The sequence below is a fragment of the Pezoporus occidentalis genome, unplaced genomic scaffold (genome assembly GCF_034315485.1).
Source record: "Pezoporus occidentalis ecotype Australia unplaced genomic scaffold, CSIRO_AGI_Poc_V1 ctg8, whole genome shotgun sequence".
In the NCBI taxonomy this organism is placed as follows: domain Eukaryota; kingdom Metazoa; phylum Chordata; class Aves; order Psittaciformes; family Psittacidae; genus Pezoporus; species Pezoporus occidentalis.
This window is the reverse complement of record NW_026916158.1, coordinates 4,832,038-4,854,866: the sequence shown is the minus strand read 5'-3', so window position 1 is coordinate 4,854,866 and position 22,829 is coordinate 4,832,038. Positions and strand designations below refer to the sequence as shown.

General features: G+C 40.2%; 1 protein-coding gene across 4 annotated transcripts in view; it reads right to left on the bottom strand.

The window, feature by feature from the left end:
- Nucleotides 1–2,315: 2,315 nt before the first annotated feature.
- Nucleotides 2,316–22,829, bottom strand: part of TIPARP (TCDD inducible poly(ADP-ribose) polymerase) — a 40,250-nt gene continuing 19,736 nt past the window's right edge. For all 4 annotated transcript variants that reach the window (XM_062603258.1, XM_062603260.1, XM_062603259.1 and 1 more), the window contains 4 exons: nt 9,468–9,636; nt 8,339–8,520; nt 4,055–4,330; nt 2,316–3,033 (listed from right to left, as the gene is read on the bottom strand). In XM_062603258.1, coding sequence (XP_062459242.1) covers nt 2,586–3,033; nt 4,055–4,330; nt 8,339–8,520; nt 9,468–9,636 — 1,075 coding nt within the window. In that variant the 3' untranslated portion in view covers nt 2,316–2,585. The remainder of the gene's footprint in view (nt 3,034–4,054; nt 4,331–8,338; nt 8,521–9,467; nt 9,637–22,829) is intronic.

The window sequence follows — 22,829 nt, the reverse complement described above, 5'->3', positions numbered from 1 at the left end:
TGCCCTCACCACAAGGCACAGCAGCAGGACCTGTTGCCTCAGCCAATGCAGGAAAGCCTGGTTACCATCAGAAAGCAGAGGAAGCAAGCCAGAAGATTTAGCAGTTTTCGAACCTTGACAACCTTGGCTTAACTTCATCAACAACCACAATCCCTTCCTCCACACAGCACCATACCTTTCCAAAGCCATCTCTTGGGGGACGCAAGCTATATCCAGGACCAGCTCCTGTGTTACACATCTCATTGGCAACTCCCATCCCACCATACCAGTATCTCCCACTCCTCCGAGGCAAACCCCCTCAAATTTGAGCCCTCCCCTGCACTGCCTAGAGCCTCAGAAGAGACTGAGAGTTAATGGGAACCAGCTGCTTGGATCTGCCCCTTTTCTCACCTACCAGCTGGTTTGATCTACTACAGGTAACAAGGAGCAACCCAGTGGGACAGAAGCAAGCAGGAGTGCTGGTGGGAGTAGTAATTCTCTCCTGTGGCAAAACACATTTTCACTGGGCCCCAGAGAGAAAGTGGGTACCAAGCAGGTCACCACAGAAGCACAGCTCTGGGCTCAGCTGGAGGTTTATTGTTGAGTGGCACCAAATCTAAAGCTCCCTTCTGCTGCCAGAGCCCCACCAGAGGGGCTCCTCAGGCTGGCAGAGCTATAGAACCACCCAAGCTTCCTTGGCATCCACTGAGTGCTCCTAGACCAGATCTGCCCTAATATGCCCCGTGGAGCTTTTGCAATGAGATAGTACCTTTGTGAACACCCTAATGAGGATGGGGCACCTTGGGTACTCCTGTCTTAGGCTGCTAAAGGTGAACAATTAGAAGGCATCAAAGTTAATCTCAGTGAGCTATAAACAATGTCACTTGGCATATAACTTAAAATTTCATAATGCTGGCCAGCCTGTTGTGGCTATGGCAAGGTATCAGGGACCTGAGCATGCCTGTGATGAGCTTCTAATGACTTTGGGGGAACAAGCTGAGGCGACAGCCAGTAGATGAGCCAGCTCCCAAGAGTGTGGCAGGTGACTGTGTAGCATGTGCTCCATGCTGCAACAGAGGTGGCTCAGAGAAAACTGGCTGAGCTGAGAGCACAACATATGCCAAGGTTTGGAAAGGAGGTAATTATTTACTTAGCTTTTCCTGAATTTTAAGTCACAGTTCAGACATGATTTCTGGTCCCACTTCAGACTGTTCCACAACTAGAGAAGACCCCTTGTGCGGTGATTTCAGCTGTCCCTCTGAACTGTGCAGTGTGGCCAGTGGGGCCCTCTGAACCACTGCAAGCATCAGTGCTAACAAGCTGCGCTGCAAGCCCATGGCATCACTGCTGGGGTCATTCCTGCCAGCTGCCAGGTCCTTCCATACAACCTCACCCAGGTATGAGCTCCTGCTCTGAAAGGACACACGGTCCCCCTTTTGCCCTTCGAGATACCAATATGTTAAAACTTGCCCCACAGCACATTCACAGATGTGCTGGTCACAAAAGCTTGTCTTCCCAAGCAACATGGGAGCTGGGAATGAGCAACCTGCCTGTTCTACCACCTACCACAGCTGGCTTGGGCCAGCTGCAAACATCAGTCACTACTTTCTGTCTTTTCCATCCCACTGAAGATCGCTGAGCTGAGAATAGCTGCCTGGAAAACACAAAAAATACCCTGATTAAAAGAGGATTATGTGCTGACAATTATTTTAATGCAGCATTTTTAAATTCATTTAATATCAGCCTCATTAGGTGACCTTAACACAAATTTCCATCCTTGATCACATTTAAAACCTCATCAAAACTAGACTGTTTGGGGTCTCTTTCCCAGGAAACCTGTTCCCCAGAGGTACCCTCTGTGAACTGGGGATGTCTGACAGCAATGGGGACCAGCAGCACATGCCCAGTCACGTGTGGGTTCAACAGCACAGACCTGCTGGCTTTTGGCAGCTGCCCAGGTGCCCTTCCCCTCCCCTGATAAACTGCACATCCCAGCAGCTGCCAGGAAGCCGTCGGGCTCCAACCCCTCCTCATGGACAGCATGCCATTTATCATAGGGCTGATTTTAGAGAATGATGGATTTATCTGTGCTGTCCTGTTTAATAATCCAAAGTATGAGCAGGATATTAGTTTTGTAATCTCTCCCAATCTTTCTGAAATACAGTAATAAAAAGTAGCGGTCGGGAGAATCTCTTGTTTAATATATTTGGGATGAAAATTATCTGGTCCTGATACCTAAAAATGGCCATCCTTATGGTCACATAATGGCCACATGCTATACCATAGCCGCTCTAATATGCACATAACACAACTGAAATTGTGTACACACACACACACACTTTTAAACATGAATATTTACTAACATAAATAAACGGTGTTTTATAACAAAAGGCACAGATTTTCAACTATAAACAATGGAAAAATATTTACAATTTGCACATACATAATCCAACAGCAAGTGCACAATTGGTCACCTCCTTTTCTGCATTTTGAGATTTAGTTCCTTCCAAGCAAGTCATTTAGTCAGTTCTGCAATGTCCAAATTTTCTTTCCCCACAAAAACTGCTACCGATGCCAGAAAACAAATACTTCAGCAGCTCAAGTTTTCAAATGGAGACAGTGTTGCTAACTTCTTCATATTGGATAATAAAATAAGGGTAGCTCTGATCATCATTAAAAATGACAAAAATCTGAGGCTCAAAGAAATTGTCCACACAAGAGTCATAGAGGTCACTGGTAATGCTGCCGGGGTTCACTGGTGGAGGTCTCCTCATGGTGTGGTTGCCTACCGTGTACCTTCCCGTCAGTACTTTCGCCAAGAACATGTAATGAACTCCTCTGGGTGACCTTTTGGAAAAGTTATGGGAATAGCTTGCCTTTCTGGCAAAGTAACTGCCTTGTCCAAACATGGTGGCATGCTTCCCACAGACACGCGGGTCGAAGTTGTGCTTGCAGATTCCATCCACCACGTCCTGGGAGGTGCCATGGAACAAATGCCTTTCGTTCATTATCCTGTCAAGCCCAGTCATTTTTTTTGACATGTATTCCTTTTTCCTGGAATAGAAAATGGAAAGTGAAGATTAGTATTCACTGCAGATGTGCAAGGGAAACACAGTTTCCACTCCAGCTCTTGAAGTATCAGTATTATCCTCTGCAATAGCAGAGCTGCAAGAGGAGATACGAAAACATTTCCATATGGCCGGCAGAGCAGGTCTTCCACTTTCAAATAAGGCTTTTGTGTGAAATAGGTATGTTTTAAAGGACCTGAGCTCATACTGCAGGAGCCAGAGGTCTCCCACATGCAGAGCAGCAAAGGCAAAGCAGCTTGAGAAGTGCCTGCTTATCTTTGCCTGTATTTCACCTCAGATGCAGAAGGAAATCTTCCTTCAAGTGAAAACAAGGGCTGTGCAAGAATTAAATCCCACTACAGCTTCAGAAGAGGCCACAGTGAGGAATTACTGAGAGACAGGCTGGGTGAAGATGCTCTAGAGCAGCAGGAACACTGTAAGGAAGTCAGTCTTTGCTCACGCAGCCCAGCCCTCGACTTACTCCTGAGACTCTACCTTCCCTGAAAAGGGAGAGAATCCCCAAATCTAATTTCTCATCAGTTATGAAGAGGTCAATAGACAGTAATTTTCAGACACAACATCTCTGGTTTGAATGGAACTGACAGACACAGGATTTCATCTTTGCAAGGCCACTGCAAGGTCCTGGGTCACCATGATCTGGGAGCCATGCCACTAATGGTTATCTTAAATGTAGAGATGACCTGATGAAAAAAATGCCTCCTAATTTGGCTTGAAAATGAACGTAAAGATTTTTCAGCAAGATATCCAAGACTTCTTTTGAAGTTTCTGTGAAGATACATTTTACAGAGGTTATCAGTAGATAGTATAATATTAAACCTCAGGATATTTTCCAGATACAGTTGTTCAACTGAAGATGCTCCGTTTCTTCAGCAAATCTGGAGTTTATGTATTCTACTTAGCAATCAATGTCTATTTTTCAGCCCAAATTGCATTATTTTAAGGTATTTTTCCACTGTGGTAAAAGAATGGTATTTGCATTATCTTACCTTTTATATTTTTCCCAAAGAAACTGATTCTGCACTCTCAGTATTTTCAAAATTTTATATTTGGTCTCTGGCACAGTCTTGTGAAACAGGTTATAAATGGTTCTATAGCTTTTATCTTCCTTCAGAACAGGCACTTGGATGAAGTCCTGAGATGGATCCATACTAATCCAGGTTTCAGGATAGAGGTCTGGAGAGGTAACAGCAGCTGGAGACAAGACATGTGACAAAGCTGGTTCAGCTGATGGAGAGGTTACTGGAGAGTTGCCACCCAACGTCCTAGGTTGGAGAAGGAGAAAAGGTTTGTGCTTAAAACATCACAGAGGAGCTGCTAATCACATTTATTTCATCGCCAACATATCTTAAGCAATTGTTGCTTGTCGGTTCAGTGACAATTTACACATCTTTAACCGCAGACTCCTAGAATGGTTGGGCTGGAAAGGACCAAGTTTATTTATTTAATGCTTGCTGGTTTAAACATGCAGCTATTTCTGCTATTTTAATAACTCCTCTATCCACACAAACAAACAACAAAATCTTGACTTTCAGGGATGCTCTTCAGTGCAGGGAAATCTTACTGCTTGGTGGTGTTTAAAAGCCTGCTATTATCACTATTTACATTCTGGGATGGGGTTACAAACTAGACAGGGGTTACAAAATAGGCAGAATGCTACCAAATATGATTATTCTGTATGTCAGCCATAAAGTATTCATTATTTTAACACAGCAAGTAGGACGTACAGAAAAGATATATATATCTTATATATATATATATTATATATATATAATATATATATCTTATATATATATATTCTTATATATATATATATAAGAAAAGATTAATAATGTGGCAACATTTAACCTAATTTCCTCAAAATACAAGGAGTAGAAATACACACTTTTCTTGCACAGGATGAATAATGACTAACCCCAACTAAAAGCATTTTGTAGGCAAAATTTGCTGATTATGTAGAAAAGGAGATGCTATGTTTTTAGTACTAGTATCGTGCTGAGGAAGGCTCTCAGTTTCATTTGTGCAGGCCAGATGTAGATTTGCATTTGCAGTTGCTTATTTTCATGCGACAGAGCAGCCCCTACTCTTGGGAATGCTGCCAGGTAAGAAGTCAGGGAGGGGTGAAGGAGAAAAGCAGCAGCATGGATGCCAGAAAAGAACAGACATTAGTAAAATCCAGTTAAGGACACCAACTGTGGTGGGACAAGACTTTGTTCTTAACAAATACGTGCATCTCTATGGAGCTTTTACATACTGCAGAAGCTGCTAAATTTAGATAGAGGGTGTGATATTTGTGGCTTATGTTCACCTGATTCTAATCTGACCAAACAAGCCTTATTCATCTGAATAATCCTTACTTATTGGAGCTCTTCCACTTACGTCAATGCAAATACTTTGAACATGTAAAGCCTGCATGTTCAGGCTCTGGTTTTCACAATTCAAGTGAACAGCTCTTCAGCTCCTGCAAGCTGGTGAGGTTCCCTTTCAGTTGCAAAAATATATGGAACTATCCAAAGTTCACCAGATGAGTATTTTACCAAAGCATTTTAAGTGGAAAAGCTGCCATTACTCCAGGCCCAATCCACAATAAATGCAAATGGGCACAGTGCACTTGGAAGAAGGCAGCTCTTGTTAGGACAGCCTATGAAGACACAGGTACCCACCACCTGGCTGGAAAGACACAAGGTATATCTTGCCTCTAAATCCCACAGATGACCTTAAATTAGAATTCATTAACGTTTAATGAACAATAAAGTTCATGAAATTTCTAGGTCACTTGTGTTCCGATAATGTAACACTGCCAAAACATAAGGTGAAATGTGCTCTGACTAGGAGGAAATGGGAAAAGTGAATCCTTTGCATATTTGTCTCGGGCAAGCTGAGGTTTGACAACACCCAAAGACAAATCCTGCCTTCCTGCATATACGCAACTGAATTTTGCACACAGGAACAACAGGCAAACTCAATTTCCTATGCCATCTTTGTAAAAAGAAAGTTTCCTGGAGAACAAACAACTCTCCAAAGCTTTGCTGAAGTCAAAGTCATTTTCTCCACTGACTCTTCAGGAATCAATCTTCTTTTGTTCAAGCATGATGCTGCCTGAAAAGCCACAGAACCATGACTACTGCATCCAGCCAACCTGTTCTTGAGGTACACTGAAACACAATCACAGAGTAGTTTCTGATTGCCCCTGCTCATTAGCCTGCTTTTCTCTGCAGCGCTAACGTAATTATCTAGCTATTCACATCTTACCTACAGAAATGTCAATTAAGATTCCCTTTCAGAATTTTTAAAGCTAGCGCTATATTAGCTTTGAAGAACTGTATGTGTTTTTTTTGTAGGACCCATAAAAAATTTAATGCGATTTTCTGACTGCAGGTTGAGCTTTTCAAAGCTAGAAAAAATGTTTGGAGAAAAAAAAGTCTATTTTTAAATTGATCCGTTTGATTTGGATCAGAGGGACATTAAACGGTAATAGCACTCACACTTTTCAGAGCAGACATACTTTTTAAAGAAGTGTTCATGTGGCTTTCACCTGCTGTTCAAAGCTTGAAAGATTTGCATGGATTTGATTCGACAGAGTTCTTCTGTTTATTAATAGTTTAACAGAAACTCAAAAGAGGGATTTTTCTAAGAATGATTATTAAGATAGAACTCTGCAATACTACAGTGTGCAATTAATTATTTTATTTTTTCCTCCTAAAGTCAGTGGGTAAAAAGTATTACTGTAGAACTTCATTCACTCACACATGGACTGGAAGACCAGTCACAGAAAAAAGAAGATTATGGATTAATGAGTAAGATATCAAGTACAACAAAAACACTGCAGTCCTTTGGTGTACTTTGTTAATTTCTTCTGACTAGTGTAAACTATTTATAAACATTAATCACACAAGGGAAGCCGTTAAAAAGTCAACATTTGTCAACCAGTACCACCCAATTCCCACAGTTTCTAGTCAATAATTCTTTCCCAGTTTTGTAACAGATTTAAGCAAGTTGGAGGGGAGGGAAATAAAAAAGTCTTTGTGATCAGTGGAGGCAAATACTGACTTCTTAAGGATAGCTCTCAGAAATATTTAAAATACTCTTTTGCTCCTTGTTAAGAACTGGTAGATTTTCAATGAAGCATTACAGGGTCTTTAGATAAAGAAAATAAAAATGAGGTTTACTGCAAAGCAACAGAAATTTCAGGGCTTATTTTATAGATTGGGTAGGTATTCATTGGCATGAATAGTTATGGTTAAGCCCTTGTGAGTGTAAAACACACAAGGGTCCACTAAAATTAGTGGGAACTTTATAATTCTAGCATATCCCAGAATTATGATGTTACACTGTAGCAAAATAGTCGCTGCTAGCAAAACATCAGGAGAATACCTGAAATCCTTATTTTTCATTATGCTGATACTCTGAATTGCTGTAACTGGGAAGTCCACACTTAGTCTTTTTACCTGCATCCTCCTGGTATCTTTTTAATTATTTTGGGTTTCCTTCCTGTAAAACTGTATCTAAAAATGTTTCCAATGACCACATGTTTTGAGGCTCTGACCAAATTCTCTTCACCTCGCAATCAGGTGCAGCAACGACTCTGCACACTAATGAGCACTGTAGCCCTACCGCTGCAGTTAAAGCATCTTTGATTGGCCCAGCATGCTAAGCTGCCAGTCAGACTAATGACTTCCACCCCTTTGCTAACAGGGTAATATGTTGCTAACTACTGAACTCTGACAATAATGTTTCCAACTGTGCTGGTGAGATCACAAAAATGGCATTTTTACGAGTCGTAATCAAAAATGACTACAGTGCAATACTTTAATCATTCCGCCTTTCATGGGTGAACACGTTAAACCCCCCTTGAGACGACAATCAAAACAAGGCATGTTTTAATTGTGCTTTAAATTTATAACATCTTTTTGAATGCTCATCTTTATGGGACCTATAACTGTTAGCTCACTATAGCCAGTGAGATGCCAAAAGCTGGACAGTCCTTTGGCAAAGTTTAAGTACACCTGTGCTTCTGATGTTCTGAGATCCACAAGGTGCATTATAACCTTTAAATAACCAATACAGCCTAGCAGCAAGGAGCTCCTCAGATAATATTTATCTTGAGAAGCGCCAAGGGAGAGCTGCCAATATGACTGAGAATTTTTATTATTGCTTCTGATTTTTCTACCCAATGATGCCTATCTCCTCATCACATCTTAAGGAATACAGTTCTCATGGACAGGCCAACGTGGAGAACAAATGCAAAGTTTCCATTTTGCTGGGATACGTACTGTAAAAACGGCATCAGCACAATGCATGAGCGAAGAAGGGGTCTCCTCTTGATTTCTCTTCTGAAACACGCATTTTGCTGGAATCCATCTTTGATGTTTAAGATATACTGATTATGCCAAGTAACAAACCGAACTTCTTTCAGACCGCGGCAGCTGGCTTCTTCTATCAATCTTACAACAGGCTGTTTCAAAGAAATTAAGAAAACAAAAACATACACATGATAAATTACAGGTTCAAAATGTAATTATTTTTGCAAGAGATCTCAACGAATCCCTCTCTACTCCCTTCCTCTCTCCTCTCTCTCCCCTTGTGCTCTGAGGCACAAGTACATTCAGACGGCTGAAAAATGTTCCGTTACCTGTTTGCAAGATGTGCCAACAAGGCAGGTTTCACAATACTGTTTGACAGTGAATGTGATTTCTGTGTCCATAACTGGGGTTAATGAGTTAAAAGAGAGAGGATCTACTTACAACCTGATATGGAAAACTGTGGCTGTTAAAATCCAATGGGCAGTGGTGACACTGGAACAAGTGTCCATAAACCATGAGTGAACAGATTTAAACTAGACATTTAGGAAAAGGTCCCTAAGGAGCAGGGGCATTTGTAGCCCATCCAGCTGCAGCAGTGTACAGTGCAGCCAATGAAACAGGAGCGGGCTGGATCTAGTGATTCTGGAAGCCCATGTCCTGCAATGCAGTATCTTTGGGGACAGGTAAATAAATCAAGGACATGTAAATCAAAAAACTGCATAGCTGAACAACAGTAGAGTTAAAAAGGCTGCAGAGAGTCATTCCCCCTGTCTTAAAACCAGATTTCTAGGGATTAGAAAGTACATTCTTGGTACTGACACAGCCAGTTTGCTCTCAAATTTGACAATTTAGTCAGCCTCTGTGTCTCCAGTGTTTTCAGATATAATTCAAGCTGCAGTCCAGCAGAGCAGAATTCTCCTTTTACTGCTTTTTCAGTTCAACACTGACATTCTTGATTTTGTTCTTCAGCAATAGCTCTTAAGTAACTTTCCTGAATGTTCGAAGAGGAAATAGACTAAAAATGAACATATATAGTATATAATGTACATAAGAGTTCTGGTTACAATCCAAAAGCAGAATTCTCAAATACGTTAAATACCTCAGAGTATTCTCTCCAGCCAAAGTGGTCCCTGCAGAAGTATTTCCAGACTGTGTAGTAGTTGGAGCTGGAGCTGGGGCAGGAAGGTGTGGACAGCCGCCTCATTTGATCAAACTCAACACTTTCATATAATTTCATAATATTCAAATCCACCCAAAACTCATGTCCCCTGGAAAGAACAAGAAAAACAGAATTCTCACTTTCTGTAATCCATTAAAAAGGTATTCAGAGGCAGTAAAGCAGCCAGTCACAACTATAACTGGCACAGCCCTCTGCAGAGATATCCTCGATCTAAGCTGTGCTTGGGTCACACAATCCCCATCAACATGAGGATATCCCACAAGCTTGAAGTGGGCACAACACAGAGACAAGCTAATTGAGGACACTGAAGAGCTGTGAGGGCGAAGTAACTCTTCAAATGTCTCCAGGGACAATGGTGGAAAAAGCATGGCCTTCAGCACAGGAAGACATAAAACCAAACCCAGCAGTCTTCATAGTCCAGTGGTATTTATTCAGTATGCATGAACAGTACAAAAATCAATATACATATCCTTGACATTTTGAGCACAGCTAAGTAAATACATCACATAACCGTATTTGATGAAGCAGCCACATACTATTCAAAAGGTTATTCTTGTGAAAGTTAGTGCTTCAGGGAAGAAAAGAAAATGTAAATGGCTCCAGATGAGGAGCATCTGCTGCCAATCCACCAGAGAGTTTGAGTATCTTTCATCACGTGCCGCAGAGGAGAACTACCATAATCTGAAAAGGAAACATGATTTCACAATTATGGAGCCTACACTGAGGAATACTGGCTTTTTTTTTTTTGGTAGCTATACTGCAGCTACAAAAATCAACACCAGTATGCAACTTCATTGACTGGTGCTTCCAAAAGGACCAAACAACAATAGGATGCTACAAATTAAAAACCAGAGTATATCCATAAAGGGTAAAGTTTTAGATAAACTAAAGGCAAAAATAAAAGGGCACTTCCTCTACATTTCATAGGGCCATGTTTAACAGTGAGCGTGGAATGCCTCCGCAAACACTTTCTAAAGCTATTTCATTAGTCAGTGTTAAAAGAAAGACATCAAATAAAAGAACATTCTTAAGTAAAACATGGATCAACTCTGCTGATCATTAGACAATCACTGGTTTATTAGCAATCAAGAATTGAAGAAATTCATAGAAATTGGAAGAAATGACAGTAATATTCATTCCGAACAGAAATTGGGTGTTTTTTGAACTAGGATTAACATATTTCCAAAATAATGCTGTTTACATAATTAGTTTTCTACTTTCATAATCTCTTTACAAGTTGTCATCTTATTGGTATTCACTAACAGTTACTAATCTTTGGCAACTGGAAATGAAGCTTTTGATACTGCATAAAATATTTTCTTTGAATTCTTAACAGTAAACATAAATCAAGCTGATACTCAAAATCTACAGTTTATTTTTAAAACATTGGCACATTAATACCATAGGGATCAAAATACTGTGTATGAAATTTGCCACATTAGGTGACAGCTATTCTCAACATCTATATGATTTGATGAATGCAGATTTACTTGAGAATGGCTGCAATTTTGCTAGGTATGTCACACTCTGACTGGTACAGTTGCTGAAGAGTTTTATTATGCTGCTTCCACAGAAAACTACTGAAGAGTTCCCACTTTAAAAAATTATGATCAGCTGGAAGGATCCTTCAGTCCTCAACAGGAGGTACAGGTGCATAGCTGTTCTTGGTGTTTATCATCATCAATTAATTGCATTTGGGCCTGTGAAGTGCTAAGCACAGTTTGAAGTATTAAGTGCTTTCCTGACATAGACAAAAGGACAACGGTCTCTTCCTATGGGCTCACAATCAGGCAATCTGATCCACTGCTGTTTGGGTAAATTTATATTGCTCTGTTTTCAATAAGCATTCATGTAAGACTTTAAGATATAGAACAGTCTCAAAAGTCAAATCAGATGTCTTAACAATGCAAGGCATGAGCTACTTTTGAAGTTGTTTGGACACAGAAGTCATTCTTTTTGCAGCTCCCCCAGCACCCCAGACCAAGGCCCCCAAGCACGGGTTTTGTCTGCCTCATTTCAGGGACGACTCGCCCTGTGGGTGGCTATCCCCACCACAGCAGACCTGCCTGCAGGAGCAACAGCTCCAGCCAGCCTTCTTCCCCTTTACAATGAGAACTTGCTACCTAAAAGGAACATCTTCTCAGGTCCCTGCATGTGATACTCTAAAAACTGTCATAGAACCACACTAATTAAGATGAAAACTTTGTCAAGATGACACTATCACACCAAATCAGTTAAGGATTTAACAGTGTGTTCACTACTTCCATCAATGTCATACAAAATCATTACACTTCGACTATGGGTACAGGAGGAAACCAGCTGTTCTGCATAGGTGTATTCTAATAACTTGTGTCTTCCCATCCAAGCTGCATCCCACTGCAAGACGTTTGATACACTAATTAAAACTAATATTCCACAGCCTACTGCATCAGAGGCTAGTGCACAGGCACCCATGAGACTCAAGAAAACACATATAACAACAGCGTGACAAGACAAACGTCAGATACAAGTGATAGAGCACAGATGCAGTCAGAAGGAAAAGTAGCACTAAGCAAAATAAATGACTGGTACAAAGAGACTGAAAGTAAATGTAGGGCTTAAAAAAAAACCAAATACACATTTTCTGGAGTGAAAAAATCGAGTAACAGATCACCCCACCTTCCTCGCACGCAGTCCTTTTGTTCCATAACAAGCTACAATCTACTTTATCTGAAAACAGTGTGTGAAATCACGAGGAAATCATCTCTCTGAAATACCAAGCAGTGTGATTATTTATAGTGTTGCAGGCAACACCACAAGCATGACTTTTTGAGTGAATTTCATTGTGAATATATTTTTAATGCTCCTTCAGGGCCATTTGCTTTTTCTTCTCAAAACATTGTCTTACAGTTCTGAATCCCAGTGCCTAATAAAGCTGTCATTTTTGAGAAAAGCATGTTTAGCAATTGATATTATTCATATTATCCTTTCAGAGTGAGGAGCTTGACTCACTGTTTTGGGGTTATGTTGCACCCACAAATCCAAGCCCTGAATTAAGACCCCCAGGTATTGTGCTGCACACTGTATGGAACAAATACCCCAAAGCTATTTCTCAGTACAGAACCTCACAATTTGAGCATTCATTCTCACTTCCATCTCTTTCCAAGTCAAACACCATAACACATCCAAAGATCTGTGACCTCCAAGAAAGTGCAATAAAATAGAAAATATTTTCTTTACGAGTAAATTATTTTCTTTTAAAGGTGGTAAACCCCAGAGGATTGTTTCATTTTATTATAACTCTGTATGTTGCATATGGTGGTGTGAAAACTGATAATCAAAAAATGTTTGCAGCAGTTCTATGCCAATGCAGTGCACAGAAAAGAGAATATTTCAACCTACACTATAAATATGATAAAGATCATCACTAGCAAGCTGAACCCTTTAAAAGTAATAACATACTGTTTAATACCCTAAAAAGTTTAAGGTTAAATTTTGAAGACTGGAAAGCAAATTCCACAGACACTTGAAACACAACTGGCTTCCAATAACATGACTTGGGTATTTCTAATATGGGTTTAACTGTGCTAAAATACAGCCTCCAACAGACACACAGCTCCACAGCAAAGCAAGGAGAATCAAAGTAATGCAGTGGGAGGGACCCTGTATAAGGAAAAACTTTCTGAGATGAACACAGTATGAGACCGCTTTTCCTTATGCTTTTAATGTAGAGCAAGCAGATCTTCAGGACGACCTAAAATTCTGGGTTCAGAGTGCATATGCAAAAAAGGGCATTTGCATGCAGACATGTTCTAACTGCAGAACAGGCAGGGAACTGATAGGGCTTTCTTCTAATAGTGCTGGAACAACATGAAAACTTCACATACAATTTCAATACAACAAATTGCAATTTTTTTCCTACAACAAACAAAATCTGTGCACACCTAAGTGTGCATTTATGTAGCTTGTAAGACTGTTCAAGATTTATAAGGCTGGCGGCTAATGACAACTTACTGTGAAAACAGTTTCTCTGAAGGCTAAATATTTTTCTGCAAAACCTGTATAGAATGTGCCAAATTATTTCTCAGTACTGAAAAATGTAATGATTGTAATGTCTGCTGTTTGGAGTTCTTTAAATTTTTGTAGCTCACTGCTTCTGCCTCTTCTTTATCGGATTCCCCTCCCTTGTAAGCAAACTGAGGAAGATAGGATGGTCATCGCTCTGTGACTTATATGGACAATTCACTGAAAGAACAACCCAGGCATCAAGACCTGAAACAGGTGATTACCGCCCCTGCAAACATTCTTCCTGAAAGCCCATGTATGATACCAGGCGTTAAATGTTCTTGTTTTCCCATTCTTAAATAGAACTGCTCAGTCTGTCTGTGAAGGTCACAGCATTTCTCAGCATCCCACCTTTTGGAGCATGCCTGTGACACAGAGAGCAGAGCAGAGCTTCCAAAGCTCCCACGCACCTAGTGCTGGCTTTCAGCTTGGCTAATACAGATCCACTGCTCTTCAGTTAAAGATGAGGACACTGGCTCTGTGCAGTTGCTATCTGGGTTTACTCAAAGTTTCTCTCAAAATAAGAGCTGCAGTTCAGAACCCCAAAAATCAATCTCTATTTCTGGAAGAAAAAAATCTGGTCAAGGTATTTCTTGGTATGGTATCCTCTGTGCATCCCCCTTAGCTGTGAATAGGGCAAGGATGTAACATAGCAGAATTTTCCTGAAACACAAACTTCTGTTGAATTAGGGATGCTTTAAAAATAGTATTTCTATTTTTCAAGTCGGTAGAGTGTTTAGAACACTACTTCCTGTTAACAGAAAATTTAAGTGACCAAAATATCTACACAACAGGTTTTTCTTTCTTTCCCTGAATAGTATCACAGAATCACAGAATGGTTTGGGTTAGAAAGGACCTTAAAACCCATCAAGTTCCAACCCCCTGCCATGGGCAGGGACACTTTCCAGTAGAGCAGGTTGCTCCAAGCTAAGTCCAGCCTGGCCCTGCACAGTGCCAGGGACTGGGCAGCCACAGCTTCTCTGGGGACCCTGTGCCACTGCCTCACCACCCTCACAGGGAAAACTTTCTTCCTAATAGTATTTTAACCAAAAACATTCAAACTCCAAATTTTCTACCTAACAGTAAATTGCAGTAAATACTGCAATATTTTATACAGTTGAAAATTTTAGATGAATTCATTTATTTAAGTGACTGCATCTGAAAAACACACTATGTGCCCAAAATCCTACTTCATTCTCCCCCTACCCCCATTATAACATTTTCAATAAGGGAAGATACTCTTTCACAAAACCCCTCAATTCACATAAAATACGTATTATTCCAATGCTCATTTACATTCTTTAACAGTGTACTTCTCTATTCAGAAGTATTAACTTTTTCAAATTGTAACATTCACTAGCTTTTAAGCTCTGAAATCCTAAAGCAAAGTTATTTAATAATAGCTCTCCAGTTAAAGCACTTCCTCTGTATCTTAAAAAGCCTATTACCAGCTTACATAATGCAAAGCCATAACAAAAAATTGTGATTGCAGCAAGGGGTTGTGTGATTACATTCCTGGCTTCAGCTTTAAGACACCAGCGATGAAAGCAAATGTGACAACTGTACCTCTCAACTGTTTGAGGCCTTTATATAGGTGAAAGACCACAAATGTAGAGCTCAAGAACAGTAAGAATGCAAGATGCTCAAGGTTGCCTGATATGCTCTTTAGCATAACATAATTTTATCTCCACACTGTATGATTTACTACTTCAGAGATACAGTGTATGCTATCTAAAGTAAAGCGCATCCTCTATAATGTATAGACTATAGATAACATATAGATTAGGAGAGGGGAAATCCAACAATAAACCAGGCACACATCACCTTGTTTTGTGCCCTGAAGGGAGCACGAAAGAACACGGAGCACATCACACACACATGATTGCACAGCTATCTGCACCTCTGGGAGATGCTCCCATACATGGGTGATTAAATACTCAGGTACTGTGATGATGACAGTGCAAAACAAATATACATGAACCTAATAATTAAAACCCTTTCTTGTGTGCGGGGGTGAAACAGGCCCCTCCCAACACTTCCTCGGCACCACCTCCAAAAGATGAGCTCCATAAAAGGGGTCCATCGCTCTCTATACTTTCCTTGGGCAGTTTACGTTAAGGAAAAGGAGCGTTTTGTAGCTAATGGGATAAAAGAAAACAAAAAATCTAGTGCTTTTACTGATGGACTTTGAAGGCTTTATCGGAATTATCAGTCTAGAAAAGGTCAGAAGGAGATTAGAAAGGCTCAATGTTTGTCAGACATTTGGGAAAGCAGGAAATGTATTTCAAATACCTTGGTGGGGCAAAGTGTTACTCCCAGTACCTCTTTGCATCATGCAACAGCCTTCTGTACAGCTTGAAACCGGTAATAAAAACAATGCTGTTTTTTTTCTACAGGAAAAAAAATACTAAGCCCCCCGCAAACACCACAGCTTTGCCTCATCTTGCTTCTGAAGTAGAAAATCACTATCCCCATTTTTCCCTGGGAAAGACAGATACACAGAGAGACTAAAATAGTTTCTTCCAAGTCCCACAGAGAATCTGCAACAGAGGTGGGAACAAAGATTTCTTAAGAACTTCACTGACTAACCAAATAAAGGTCTATAAAATATCTGCACTGAAAGAATAAACATATTGAAAACTCTTAAGAACGCATCGCACAAACCCAGATCTGGTGGTGTACAATAGCACAGTTCAAAATAAAATTCCGCATGTGTTTTCGAAGCAGAACCCGATTCCTCAACATTTTCTCTGTACCTTAACTATAAGGAGTAATACAAAGACATAATCTCTTCGGGACACTGAACTGAGTAGTTACATTGACTAGAAAGTTACAACATTGAAGTCTTTTTTCAGATGAATCTAGCCTGCTAAAATAAGGATATTTGGCCTTGCTCTTCCTTGCGTCCTTCTAAGGAACTTCAGCCTGAGTGCATCGTCTGTGCTCTTTCCGTTCAATATGACACATGTTCACTAGATGTTATTACAAATAGATGACGAGGATAAATACTTTTGTTAAGTGCTATGAAAATGCATGTGGCTTCAAACTTTTCTCCTAAGTTCAGTTACGTGTCATGAGTCTTACCGCAAACAGGGTTCAGAAAAAACAGAAACCTAGTGATCAACAAAGGCCTGTACAGGAAATGAAACTCGGTTCCCATCAGAACAGCTGTGATACGAAGCAAGACTGAGTTAAATACCACTCAGATGATGAAACTGGTGATTTTTTCTCTCTGACTAAACCAGTTCCTCTCTGCAATAGCAACAAGCTGAAAACCACTCAGGGGAACAAATTACCTTAAAAGATTTAAACAGGTACAAAACCCTTCTGTGCTTAGGTTGGAAACACAAACTGAACTCAGTTACTGTAGCAGATATGTCTGTCATTTACACTTTCTGGTGACCCCAGATTAGCAGTATTTAATCTTATTTGTAGCAAACAGTTTGAAGTTGCAGGCTGCAGTCCAGTTTTGGGCGAGGGAACTTCCAGTATATTGTCCTTATGAGGTCTTTCTTTTTAAGCAAAGTACTGAAATAGGAATGTCAGATCTTAAGACAACAGCAGCCAAAATTTGCTCCCATAAAAACCAATACCAATTCCATAGGAAGTAACAGTAAACAAGAGGTCAGGTAACACTCATGAAGGGACATTCTAAAACAGCTCTTCACAATGTAGGAATAAAAATGCAGCCAAATCCTAGCTAGTGCCATAAGGAGCATGAAAGCAAACTAGGAACCTTCCCTCACAGAAGCACTGCTTTACATGAGAGCAAGAACAAAAACAAGCTACCAACGTGATCCTGCGGTCTTGATCTTACAAGTATCTCATCATCCTTAAACTGAACAGAGGGGCAGCAGGTGACAGGGCAGGAAATCAGTTTCATATTCTACTTAATTTGCTCCCTCATCATGTCACACTGCTTCTCTCTGCTGTGACCCTAAGCCATGCAGGAGGTGTTCAACAAGGCAGACTCAGAAAAGAGGTGCTACAGAAAGGTTTACCTTTACACTTAAAAAGCTCCATCATCACAGAAAAGAAAAAAAATCTACCACTATAGTTGTAGCTTTACTGCTTTCCCTATATTTTTTTTAGAAGCTGGAAAGGCAGGTTTTCCCTGCCTTACTACTGGTGACTGGGGGTGCCTGAACAAGCAGACTTCTGTAGTTTTCACAGTGAAAGGGTCTCACCTGACTTGCATGTTTGTAAATCTGAAACTACTACTGGTATATTGGTTCAGATGTATATACAGCTTAAATGAAAGCCTGGCTCCAGATCTTTCCAGGGGTGGGGTGGGGGGGTGGAAGGGAAAGGAAGGAATCAAGCTCTCTCACACACCAAGATACCATCTCTGGATCAGGAGGACACTGAGGCATGACTACTGGAAGATGACAGACTGTGCTGAAACGTATGTCTGTCCTGTTAAGAAACCCACTATTGGCCACTTTTGAACAGGAGGTACTGGGTTAAAGTGGTCCTTTCGTGTGAAGTGCTGCTAAGTTCTAAAAATCCATAGCAACGAGGATGACAAACATATTCAAATCTTCCAAGTATCACTGCATGCACCATATTTCATAATTCAAATCCAAGTTACAACTTCTATTTGCAGTAGAGGATAAACATGAATGTCCTTGTCTGAGATAGATTGCTGGTTTCAAAGGTCTCCTACCCACACCTGATGAGGATACATTTTGCAGAAAGTTTTGTTAACTTACATTTCCGTATCAGTAAATGTTTTAGAGACAGCACAAGCACAGCTCTGAGTGGCAAAAGAGCTGATAGAAGAACGGGTTTTCAGGTAATGGGAAAGGCATTCGCTTTCACAAAGCTGTAATATGAACACCTTCTACAGCACCTAGGTGGAACCTCATGTTCAGAGCCCCATTTTTCACAACTGTTCTGCATGGACAGGCCTGGGTGTTTCTTGGCTGTGTTTCGTTTGTTTGTGGATTGTTTTCTTGTTGTTGGGGAGCAGTCTGTATGGTTTGTTTCTCTTTTTTAGAATTCTATCCAATCTCAGGGCTTAAAATACTTCTGAAATGTACAATAAATAATGAAACTGCATCAGTTTCATTTATGCATTATAAAAGATGATTATACGCAAGTCTAACATTGACTAGTGACCAAGTCTGGTTGTTTCGGTATCAGAATGTTCCATTTAACATTTCATGTCATATCCTTCACATCCAGCTTCCTAAAACTGGACTCCTATGTATATACATTTGACTACAAGTATCAAATTCTGCAGTTATTACTCAGCTCAAATCCCTATCGATTTCAGCAAATACATGTACTGACTAGGAAGGAACTTCACGATCACTGCTCCTACTAAGCAAATAGTTTTAACAGACTCTTTCTGTTCCTCATCCTTACTGAACGGACAGGCAGGCTGACAACCATGTGCCCGCTGGATTACCTGTAAGCAACTCTTCTGAGCAATCTGTTTCACCAAGCATAAATCTTTGTTTCAGAAAGGACTGTTTTATTACCATAAGAACACAGGGAACAAACTGACCTCAACCTGAAGCCTGGTGACAGCTGTTTCCAAAACTGCAATCTGTTTATTGACATGAAACAAGAAAAGGGATACAGGAGTGATTGCCGATTCCCACAGCAGCTTATTGCAATGCTTCTAACTCCCCTAGATTTCTATGGCTAGAAGCCAATTAGTTTATTTCATATGTAAATGATATTATAAAGTGGGGCCAAGAAGAATTCATTGAACCATACTATTAAAAAGCACAAGGCAAACACTTCTAAAATCACTTTACATGTTTTTATTTAGAGTCTTTGTCTTGCATTTAATTCCTTGCTAGAAGCAAAGAAGCTCAAAACCGTTCAGCTGTGTATATTCAAGAAACATCACACACAAAATCACCAGACACAGTGAATTTTAGCGGTTTTCCCATCTCCAGTGTTATCAATAACACACGAGTTATCTTACACACTGTGGCAGTTGTGCAGAGAAGATAACTTCCTAAATTTAACCACTCAACAGGTAAGACAACCTGCAGAAGTCCCTGAACAGTTGAAATGCTTCCACTACGCTTTGTATAACTTTAAAATCATAGAAGCATATTTGAACCACAACAGAGAATCAAGCTATTCCATGAACACATGAATGAAGGAATACTACTTTTCCCTGTACATTTATTTTTGTCCCTACTGCTCCTTTCCAAGTCCAACTGATAACCCTACTGGGGAGCAGACAGTATTTACTCTGACTTCATCCAAGAACCATGCATGTATACTGAATAATTAGTCAATTGCTCCCAGGCAGAATATGCACCACCTGCTTTTCCCTGACTGCGTCCCTGGCACACAGTGATGTCTCTTTGCCAAGAGAAGGGGTGGAATTTTCAGCCAAAGCAGGGGAACTGATGGGTCAGGAACTGCAAAGTTATTTTAAACAAATCCTTGTGTAATCAGTAATGATGTTGCTTATTTTGAAAAGCAACACACGCATGATGAGAAAGGTGTGTGGGGGGGAAACCTGCTTAGCTCTGCAGCCAAGTATTTCCCCTTACTAAAGGGTATCTTAAAATATCCCATCTTTGGTACTCTCATGATAGAAAACAGTACTTGGCGTTGTTCTCTCCAATACTTAGCTGCAAGCTGGAACTTCTCCAGGGCCTCTCCTCACATGTATGAGGAAAACTGAGAGCTTCTAAGTCCTTCAACCTGTTTAAATTCATATCCCCCACTTGTTCAGATAGTTTGATATTTGGCTTTAAGTACTTGATAGACTTCAGAGAGCAAAAATATAAACAATTTAAGATAAAGTTCTACATTCAGTTTGAGGCCAAACTGCAACAAGGATCTCAAGCAGTCATATTACAAAGTAAGCAGACAAGATTTACCACTTCTGCTTTAAGATTGTGTTCCCTTAGGTGAAAGGCAATAACAATGTTGTTTTAATGTTGTTTTCTTACATTACTCACCCCAATAGCATTAAGATGAAGATAGATTTTTATAAATACTTATTTGAAGAACACCATATTTGAATTCAGAGCTTATTCTCTAATTGAGCCAAATAAGCCCAACACTTTCTTGAACAGCCCAACTTTCTTGGAGGAGCACACAACAGCAATGCTATGCATGCAGTCTGAAAGCATTACTTACTGTGCCATACAAACTGTGTCTAAAGCAAACGAGAATAAACAACTACCACCCACTGGTTGTCAGGCTGGCTTCCGCATGGCCCTTCTTGGACATGCAAACTGCTGAACAGACATTTCCTTGTTGTATGCAATCTGTATAGATAGGCCTGTAAAGCTTGTCTGACCACAAGAGATTAATAGCTTTAGCCAAATAATGCGGTAACCATGTGAACGATGAGCTGTTCTAGCATGTTTGCAGCCTCTCAGAAAGGTTCAACATGCTGCTATCTGCATCTTGTTGCCAGGAAACACAACATCGCCCAGGAACATAAGGGAAGCCAGGTTGCAGTGACCAACCATGAACTCCAGGAAGAGTCACACCGAGTCCAAGCAGTCCACACATAAAGGTTTACCAGGTTCTTCTGACACAAGATGATGTTTCATAAGAAGAAGCCGCCAAAGATACAACATTTGCCAACCACTTCAAAACCTAGCTTAAAACCATGTTAAAACTAGGTTTTAAGGCCCATTATATTCAGTGTTTGAAATCAGAAGCTCTAGTCTTAAGAGGAAGTTTCACTCCTCAGTTCTCACCAATACTTACCCACAAACATGAAGCTCTTCCAAAGGATGAAATACATGAAAGAGCTACAGAAACTGTCAATTTGTCATTCCATGATAAGTGGACATTGTAAATTTACAACAGTTATCCAGCCTTTCACTGGGGCATGATTTTGCAGCAGTGATTGAAGCAAAGATCTTCACAACATTTTTTAAGAGAAGGAAGAGTACAGGCTGTAGAATTAGCAGCTTAAAACAGAAAATTAAAAACTATTGATGTTTAAAGTAATTGTTAAGTCTTGGTAGACTACTTTTACTTGAAGAAAACAGTCAGACAGACACTATCTGGGCAGCCAGTTCAACTCAACAAGATGAAGTCTAGTTTGCAGTCAAAGAATCTGCCTCCACTTTGACAGCAGAGTTTCACACCAACTGCAGCACACCTGGGTTTTCTGAGATCATTCTGTTTCCCTGACTTCATTCACAGTAACAGAATGTCATGTGTCTGGCAACACACCCACTCAGTTTCTTCCCAATCCCATGGGTCAGACAGAAACTGTACACCAAGAGACCGAAATACCCACCAGACTGGAAACCTGCAAAGTGTAAAGACAGAAAACGCTGCCCAGCCAATGTTACAGGATGGAGATGATTAAGCAATTATGAAGCTTTTTTTTTCTAAATTAGTAATTCTTAACTTCATCATTTAGCACATGTAGCTCCTGTGTAGTGATGGATTCTGTGATACAGGCATCAACAAGAAAACTTCCTGCTCGTTTGCAGAGAACTCAAATTTAAATTATTTGCATGGGCTTATTTTAGTTCTGCATTTGCTGATTTGTTTTCAGAGATGATTTTAAATACTTGGAAAAATAGGAAGTTTCTCTTTTAAAATACAGCAAATGTTACCTGCTATGCAGTTACAAGATTTTGATTTTTTTTTTTAAACAGACCACCATTCCTTCAAGACAATTCTATTCTTATTTCCTACTTCACTTCCATTTTCAGTGTAAGTGGAATTGCCTTCAGGAAAAAGGATGAATCCATAGGCTAATGGAGCCCGAGTTTTAGTGCCTAATCCAACATCCAGTTCAGTGAAAATAACAACTCGCATTGATTTTAAGCATTAAATTGAGTCTGGTGCCTAATGAGAAATCTCAGCCTATAAAATGAAAATTTAAACACTTAGGAAGAAGTGCTGCACTTCTTCAGGAAATGGAAGGAAACAGAGGCAGTGAGAACAAATCCGCAAGGGCTCAGATGGCAAATGGAATTTGAAGTTTTTACTGCACAGCTACAGAAGCATCACTTTGAACTGACTACGGCTGGAATGAGTTGCACCAGGTTTATAGGTTAGGCAGGGCAGATAAGATAGGAGCAGTCTGCATTATATGCTTCCTCCAGGGAAAAAATAAATAAAGAGCAGTCTTCACCCCACTTTCACACAAACATGGACTACATAGATCTGATGAACTTGAAAGCATCAGCACTCCCCTCTATTACTCAACATAGAACATGCATTACAAAGTTGAAAAGTTTTGGGTTACATTTCAGGGTGCAGGATTAAACCTAAATTGGT